Source organism: Sapajus apella, unplaced genomic scaffold, assembly GCF_009761245.1.
Source record: "Sapajus apella isolate SASKATOON/1434 unplaced genomic scaffold, GSC_monkey_1.0 scaffold111, whole genome shotgun sequence".
Classification (NCBI taxonomy): Eukaryota; Metazoa; Chordata; class Mammalia; order Primates; family Cebidae; genus Sapajus; species Sapajus apella.
Window position 1 is genome coordinate 2,552,855 of NW_022437051.1, and position 9,210 is coordinate 2,562,064.

General features: G+C 36.9%; 1 protein-coding gene across 26 annotated transcripts in view; it reads left to right on the forward strand.

The window, feature by feature from the left end:
* The window catches only part of PARD3 (par-3 family cell polarity regulator), a 706,589-nt gene that overhangs the window by 359,612 nt on the left and 337,767 nt on the right, over positions 1-9,210 (forward strand). For 21 of the 26 annotated variants that reach the window (XM_032259797.1, XM_032259808.1, XM_032259784.1 and 18 more), the window contains exon 5: positions 2,253-2,384. The exons of the other annotated variants lie outside the window; for them this stretch is intronic. In XM_032259797.1, the coding sequence (XP_032115688.1) occupies positions 2,253-2,384 (132 nt within the window). The remainder of the gene's footprint in view (positions 1-2,252; positions 2,385-9,210) is intronic. 26 annotated transcript variants of the gene reach the window in all.

Consider the following 9,210-nt stretch of genomic DNA (forward strand, 5'->3'; position numbering starts at 1 on the left):
AGACAGAGTCTTGCTCTGTCACCCAGACTGGAGTACAGTGGCATGATCTTGGCTCACTGCAACCTCCACTTCTGGGTTTCAAGTGATTCTCCTGCTTCAGCCTCTCAAATAGCTGGAACTACAGGCACCCACCACCACGCCTGGCTAAGTTTTGTATTTTTAGTGAGAACAGGGTTTCACCATATTGGCCAGGCTGGTCTTGAACTCCTGGCCTTGTGATCCACCTGTCTTGGTTCCCAAAATGCTGGGATTACAGGCGATTCTTTTTCTTTTCAAGTTATATTTTGTCACTATGCAAATACCCAGTTACGTATCAACTCTTAACATAATAGCTTTAGTATGATTATCTTTGCCTGTATTAATTATTTCATGAGGAGTTGAAAATGGTCATGTTTCTAATTCTGTTAGTATTTGGCAGTCATCTGAAAAGACACATTTCCCCTCATCAACCGGTGCTGTTGGTTTCTCTGAAATATAGTTTGTACTGAAAAGAGAGGATAGATTTTTTAAATACTTTTGGTTTAATTATTCATTTTCTAAGTAAGTAGTTGGTGTAATAATCACCTCAAATGGTGGAAAATGAGCATAAAAGCCTGGTTCCTAGTCAATGATAGCCTCAAGACTTTTGACATAAAATTATGCTTGCATTTTAGTGTACTTTCAGTCCTCCTTCTCTTAATAATCACAGGGTCTGTGATTAATAGGTTTATCTACCCTTTATGACTTATCTGAATTTCTTATCGGTATATTTATGGACTATCATATGAAACAGTATTTGCTTTTTCCTGAAGCTCAAGTTTTAAGGAGAGACTCTTAGTATCTTGAGATATGGTGAACCTTAGTTTCTAGTTTGCTTCCTTCTTTACTTTTTGTCCATGTCTTCTCCTTACTATTTCTAGTAAGCAGAACTTGCTGCTAAAGTTTAATCTTGCTACTGAGTTTTTAAAGATTTTATTTCTTGCAATTAATTCTTAAAGTTTATGAAGTTCCATGTCAAAATTTATATTGGTAAATGTTTATCAATTTCTTTTTGTTTGAACACATGTCCCAATATTGACATAAGTCCAAGACTGTCAATTCATTTTTAAGTCTTATTCCCTAATGGAACTCATGAAGAAAGAGCATATAGTATCCTGATCTACAACTAAGTTCTATACATTGCAAACCTGTAACGTTGCACTTTTTTGTTTCTGTGTTTGTACTGAGTGTTCATATAGTTTAGCACATGGAGAATAAGTATCACTCATGCATATAATACTTACAGCCAGACTACTCTTAACAACGTTACTAAGGATAATATGTTAGTACTTCCCCTAACTTGGTGTACTGATTTAAGTGGGTCCAGCTAAAGGTAATATTTTACTTTGTTCTTGTAGGAGATGATTTAGATTTAGTCATTGAACTAAAAAGTTTGATTCCCTTAGTTTATCCTAGCTTTCTCATTTCTTTTTAGAACATTGAAATGAAGTTTTATAGCTCCTAAGCCAAAGGACGTTTAATTTTTTATTTAAAAGAAACTTCAAGTAGCATTTGGTTGTTATGGGAATATTAAAAACTTAGTTGATAAACATTTATTTATATAAAGACATCACTTGTCATATCCATGTCAAAGTGAACAATTATGTGTCTGTTATCTAACAAATACTGTGATAGGCCAATTTTTTTCTTGGTATTTCAGTTAATGCTGACTACTAACTTTTGAAGTAGGTAATAGAAACAGCCTGGATAATCTAAATCTCTTACCCCAAATCACAAAACCATAAGCTCTGAAAAAAAGGCAAATTTATTAGTCTTCCTTATTTTCAACGTTTCTGATGAATTAAGATGATACCTCGTAATTGAATTATGAGACTGACTGGAAAGAAGAGAGAATGCCGTAGTTGAGAGAGAGTGAAAGTCTTGTGTAGAAGTACTTTCACTTTTCGGTACACATACTTGGCTTAGGTGATAGATTTGGTTAGGAGTACAAAATGTACTGTTTTGTCTGTTGTGTACCTTGTGTGTGTGCCACCCTTCCTGCTGTAATTACTATACTTGCCTGTCCTTGGCCTGTAATTATAACTTTGTGTGTATGGTTATAATTCTGAGGTCTAACCTGGGTGGAATATCCTCAGTCAGCTATTTTGTATAGGATTGGAAAGATATTTTAAATATGTAGAATCATTTTTCTGCTACTTTTGAAAAACCAGGTGCATTACTGATTTGCAAGGTCTGGTTTTTTACAAGACGCCTTTTTGTTTCTTTTTGAATAGAAAGATGAAAACTACAGAAGCCTCCCACGGGATACTAGTAACTGGTCTAACCAATTTCAGAGAGACAATGCTCGCTCGTCTCTGAGTGCCAGTCACCCAATGGTGGGCAAGTGGCTGGAGAAGCAAGAACAGGTAACATGACAAATCCTTATATGTGCGTCCTTGCTGTAACATCCTATCCCACACCCCAAAGATGTTTCTCCCATTTCAATCATTGGTGATGATTAAAAGCAAAGTATTCTAACAAACCTTAGTTAAGTACCATTCTGAATGTCAGAGTTTAACATAAATGTAGGATATTTCTGTGCCAGTCACTGATCAGAGATTTATTGTGAGCAGTTATGAATATTTGCAGTAGATTCTGAAGGTTCAGGACTTTAGAATTTGTATTGCTGCAGAGGCACAGGTGTTTGGCAGTGAATCATGCTGTTTGTGAGTAGACTTTCAAGGCTCTTCTCTTCTTTGATAGGTAATAAGTCGAAGGATCTGAAGACGCAAATTAAAACTTTCTGTCATATCTAAGTTCACTGTATGAGAGAAATATGTCCTATGGTGGTGTTTTAGAATTTAGATTACAGCATTTTGTCATGTTTGGGCACTTATCCCTTCATAAATGTCAAGGACCTATTTTAGGTTTATCAGTCTTCAGGGTTATCTGTTTCACTGTGCAGTGCAGTCACCTACAATTCATGAAATCAGGATTGTTTACCACTCAGAAATAATTGTTTTCTGCCTTGGAAAGAATGACTGTTTACAAAGTTGTTACATCACTGTTAGAGAAGTCCTTCCTTTTTATGAAGACTAAGCATGTATCTGATGAGTTAATTCTTTCAGTGTTATTTTTTTAATGCTTCAGTTCTTTTTTATTTACTTACAATGGGTTTTTTTTATAGTAGGGAATCCCAGTATTGCAATTTTAATTGTGTTTTCTCCTAGCTTTTTTGAAGTTTGATTGAAAAATAAAAATAGTATATATTTAAAGGGTACAGTGTGAGGTTTTGATATATGTATATATTAATAAAATGATTGTCACAATCAAGATAATGTATCTATCACATTACATAGATATAATTTTGTGTGGTGAAAACACTTGAGATCTACTCTGTTAGCAAAATATTTTTAAAATTGCTTCATTTTTTTGAGATAGGGTTTTTTTCTGTCACCCAAGCTAGTGTGCAGTGGTGCAGATGTAGCTCCTTAAAGCTTCGAACTTCTAGGCTCAAGTGTTCCTCCTGCCTCATCCTTTCTGATAGCTAGGACTACAGGTTTAAACCACCGTGGCCAGCCAATTGAAAAAATTTTTTTTTGTAGAGACAGTGTCTCACTTTGTTGCCTAGGCTGGTCCTGAACTCCTGGCTTCAAGTGATCCTACTGCCTTGCCCTCCCAAAGTGCCATGGTTATAGGTATAAGATACTGTGCTTAGCTTCTTAGCAAATTTCAAGTATAAAATTAATTAGACTCGTATGCTATACATTAGGTCTCCAGAGGTCATTCATCGTACAATTGAAAGTTTTTACCCTATGGCAGTATTTTTCCTTTTTCTACACCCCACTCCCTTGTAACTGCCATTCTACTCTGTTATGAGTCATTCCCCCCCCCCCCGATTCCTCTTACAAATAAAATCATACATACAGATTTTGTCTTTCTGTGTTTGGCTTATTTCTCTTAGCATAATGCCCTTTAGGTTCATCCATATTGTCACAAACATCAGAAAGTCCTCTTTTATTAAAGGCCAAATAATACTCTGTTTTATACATTTATGTACACACACACGCACACACACTGTATATTACATTTTCTTTATCCATTCCTCTGTTGTAGGTCACTTAGGTTGTCTCCATATCTTGGCTATTGTGAATAATGCTTCTGTGTATGTGGAAGTGCAAATATGTCTTTGATATAGTGATTTTATTTCTTATGGATATATATGCAGAAGTGGAATTGTTGGATCATATGGTAGTTCTCTGTTTTAAATGTTTTGAGGAGACTTCATACTTTCATAGAGGCTGTCCTCATTTACATTACCACCAGCAGTATACCAGGGTTTCCTTCTCTCCACATGCTCACTAACGTTTATGTTGTCACTTTTTTTTTTTTTTGAGATGGAGTCTCGCTCTGTTGCCCAGGCTGGAGCATAGTCGCTCAATCTTGGCTCACTGCAACTTCCACCTCCCGGGTTCAAGCTTTTCTCCTGTCTCAGTCTCGAAAGTAACTGGGATTATAGGCGAGCACCACCATGCCCAGCTAATTTTTTATATTTTTAGTAGAGACAGGGTTTCACCATGTTAGCCAGGGTGGCCTCAAACTCCTGATCTCAAGTAACACACCTGCTTCAGCTTCCCAAAGTGTTGGGATTATAGGCATAAGCCACCGTGCCCGGCCATATTTTGATGTTTTGATAACAGTCATCCTACCAGTGTGAGGCGATGTCTTACTTTGCTTTTGATTTACATTTCCCTGGTGATGTGATACTGAGTCTCTTTCAGTGCTTTTAATAAATAAAAAGCCACGTGTTTGTTTAGTTGGTCACTTATTTTCTTAAAAAAGTTTCTATGGATGGAAAACAAGGTGAGTGCTCAGAGTTTAGTTGCTTTAGTAATTTTTAAAATTATTAATTTTGTTAACTAAATGGAATCAATTGTTTTTCAACTTAGATTAATGATAGCTGTAGAAAGAAATCGTAAGTGTTTCGCATATTTCATCTCAGCCTGTTTTGTAGCATAAAGTTCCTAAAATAACTTTGTGGATGTAGGGTATTCAAATATGAAACAGCAGAAAGGGCCAGCTTGCCTTGCACACCCTGATGGCACAGGAAATGTCCTGATTTTATCATAAAGTAAGTGTTAGCATACAAACATTGTGTGATGGAAATAATTTTAAATAGTAAAACAACCATGGCAGTTCTATGAAGGAAACGTAATTTTCTCAACGTAATACAGATTTTTAAACTAATTGATATTAGTATCTTATAATTACTTTGACATAAATGTTTTTAAGATTTAGATAGTTTCTCATGGGCCCAGGAGTCAGACTGACTAGTTAGTAGCTGTTTACCATATGTGAGACTTGGGCAAATTACTCTACTTGTCCGTACATTAGTTTACTCATCCAGCAAGTGAGGATAATTGTAGACCTTGTCTTGGGTTGCAGTATCAAGTGATACAATACCCGCCAAGGGCTTAGATTCAGGCCTGGTACCTAGAAATATTCAATGTATTAATATAAAAGTTAGGGCAGATAACAGTCAACCTGGAATCTAGAATGAAGAGACGTTTGGCATGTATGTAGCAGGAAGGGTGGAGCTAGGGAGGACCTGGGTGATAAGTGTGGAGCTTAGCCGCCTCACTGACATTTTTTCAGGGAGCCTTCCTCAGGACCATCTTAGCTCTGGGCTCTAGCTTGCTCATTTCTTTCAGAACCACATCCTTGCACAAAGGAGAGGGAACAGAGCCTTTGTCTTCTTTTTGTGGCTCTTTGTAAAAGCAAATCCATTTTTTCTAATAACCTCCTCACAGACCCCTGATCATGTTGGCTGGAATTGCCCTACTCTTCTGCCCATGTCAAAATCGAAGGGAGCGAAAGCACTGGTCCAGGTTTCCATGGATAGAGCTTGACCTCTGGAGCTGGAGCTGGGCAGGAGCTCCCTTGTTCACCTTCAGTGAAACACAGTTGCCGGTCACTACACACAGTCAGGGGTCTGTTGAAGCAAGAAGCAAGGGATATTTGGACAGCGGTGGGGAGTGACAACTAGAAGTTGGCTGAGAATGCTAAATAAGACCTTTTTTTTTTAACTGCAAAATTGGTAGAAAAAGATGGGCAGCCCAGAGTTTCTAATATACAACTTAATTATAAAGATGTAACTTTTATCTTTCTATTGTCATTGTAGATCTGTTTTTAAGGAAATAGTATAGTTATTCTTTATAAATGTGGTATAAAATAGTTTCTTTTTAAGCAAAAAGGATGGCATTGAGAAGCCACACACACCAAAGTCCGAGCTTTGATTTGCTTCTGTTGAAGTTACTTGAGTTAGTTGTTTGCATAGACTGAAGGGGCATCCAAGTCTAAAAACATCGTCTCTGGCATAAGTATAAAAAAATGATAATCCATTCCTTAAATATGATTTGAGTGAGACTGTATACTAGAAGAGTAGAAGCCATTGATGTTTTCACATCTAGCAGAATAATTAAACCAAAATTTATTGAGCAGGACAAGAACCACACAAACAAAACAAAGCCCCCTCTAAAATCTTTTCAGAAGTAAGCTCTATTGTTTGTGCAGGTTATGCTTTATACACTGGAAATCTATTCCACCTATTTTTCATTTAATTGTGGGTTTATTCTGTTTACCATTCTCAGAAGTCACCTGAGTTTAATGATCTGATGTCTCTTCTGAGGCTTTTTCTCTTTAGTTTTTGCTATTAAGCATATAATAAAGAGGATTGCATCATGTAGTTGGAAGAATATTTTCTATGTTTAAAAAAAAGAAAAAAGAAAAACCCCCTGCCTTTCCAATTTGGGAACACCAAGGTAGAACTGATGGCTATTTTCCTGTAGTTGTGTGGTCTGGAGCAAGGTCAACAGAGTTCTAGCTTTTATGTGCCTCCTGTGGTTTTGTTTTTGCTCTGTTTTCTACTTAGTGCTTCTCTCTCATTATCTGTTTCTGAAGGCAGTTATGTTGTTATCAGCTTTACCAGTGGGAATAAGCAGAAGAAATGGAAAGGCAAAAGAGGACTTTAATGTGCTAAGCTGGCAGGCCCCTCCAGAAATCTAGGGTGTCTTATTCTTTGGGTGGTAATGAGTCTTATTTCTATAAGAATATTGGTTAGTTTTATCTCTGTAACAAAAGATAGGTTATATATCTCATTAGAACTCTGTGTCAGGAAGCACAACGTAATTTCCTAAAAGAGTAGCTGGACTTTTCAGTTGCTAATCACCTTGTTCAGAATAACTCATAGCTGAATCCTACATCAGATTTATCTCACAAAGTAGAGCACTGTTATCTTTTAAGCATTCTTTTATGTCAATCTTGACATCAGAAGGGAGATTTCAGAGGAAACAAAAGATTCGAAAACTAAATGGTTTGTGGTTGTATTACTTTGAACACATTTTATGCTTCTGAAATTTGGACTCTGACAATCAAGAAACAAAAAAACCAAAACTTTAGTTTTGATGTTTGACAGTGTTTTGAGAAGTTCAAATTCCTTTGTAACTGTAACTGTTTCCCTGACTCAGCATAGAATATAGTTTGATATTGGCAGATAAGAGATCATAAGCTATTTCTTATACCTGTTGTTCTTACATCCCCACACTTCACTGCAACTCATAAATTCCACAGAAGAGGCAGCAGGAACTTTGTGATACCTGATTGGAAGAATTTAGGAGCAGAAAGTAGAAGGACCTTAAGGAAAATATAAGCTAATTGGGAGCCTGCCATTTTCACAACCTTCTCTTGATGAACGGGCCTGAGCCCAATTAGCAGAAACAGCAAGGAGGCACAAGACATGTTCTAGCTGCTGCTTAAGCTCTGTTATAGGGGAATGACTGCCCTGGCCTTTAGAGCAAAATCCATGTTTATGGGTTCTCTCCATCAAAAAAATGTCGTTTAATTGGAGATTATACAAATGGAGGCAAACTGGAAGGAAAACTATCTTAAATGTTTATTGATGAAGATACAATGCCAATGTGTACCTCATTTTTGTACCTTTGCCAGACATGAAGGAATTCCACCATCCAGTGTCAAGCCTCAAGGTCTCAGAGGCCAGAGTTTTGGAAGCAATGATGATGCCTTTTTTTCCTTTTTTTTTAAAAAAAATAAGCCTTTGTCACTTCCTGCAGCCGTGATGCTTTTTCTTTATACTTTTGAGAATATTTATGCATTATAAACAGTATTCACATGATACATGCTATGGTTTGGCTGTGTCCCCACCCAAATCTCATCTCGAATTGTAACTCCCACAGTTCCCGTATGTCATGGGAGGAACCTGGTGGGAGGTAATTGAATCATGAGGGCAGGTCTTTCCTGTGCTATTCTCATCATAGTGAATAAGTCTCATGAACTCTGATGGTTTTAAAAATGGGAGTTTCCCTGCACGAGCTCTTTCTTTGCTGCCACCATCCATGTAAGATGTGGCCTTGCTCCTCCTTGCCTTCTGCCATGATTGTGTGGCCTCCCCAGCCATGTGGAACTGTAAGTCCGTTTTGTAAATTGTGACCAGTCTCGGATATGTCTTTGTCAGCAGCATGAGAACATACTAATACAATACACAATATATAAGTTATATTCATATGTTTTTTGAAAAGGTAAGTTTCTATGTGTTTGTTTTAATTTTTGGTTTTCATTATAATTTATAGCCAAATTCTTGAAGATCGATGGCAAAATTAGTTTAAAAACTAGTGAAGAAACATTTTTCTGTGTATCTAGGTTTTATGGAGGCAGTTTTTAAAAAATGTGTTTCTTTCCAGGCTAGTCAATAAGTAATTGTGGAAATAAGTTTGCCTAGGTTTTAGCTTGTTGTTGTAAAATGGTGGATGTCTGGGATGATCAACCTGTGGTTCCTGCATCCACATGACTTATCAGAGTTGGCTTTTTTTTTTCCCCTCTGATCTGTCTACCTAGTGGAAAAATCCCCTTCCTTGCCCAGGTTCTTACTAACCTTTTCTAAGTGAAAAAAAGAAAAAATTCTCATTTCTCTGAGATCTGGAACTATCCAGGTGACATAAAGAGGTTGTACTCTGGAGTATGAAATGATAATGTTTTCTTATCTTTTTTCTTTTTTAATCTTTAAGAGACAGGGTTCTTGCTCTGTTGCCCAGACTGGAGTGCAGTGGTACAGTCATAGTTCCCTTCAGCCTCAAACTTCTGTGCTCAAGCAATCATACTGCTTTAGCTTCCTGAGTAGCTGGGACTACTGATGTGCACCATCACCCCTGGCTAATTTTTTTTTTTTTTTTTTTTTTT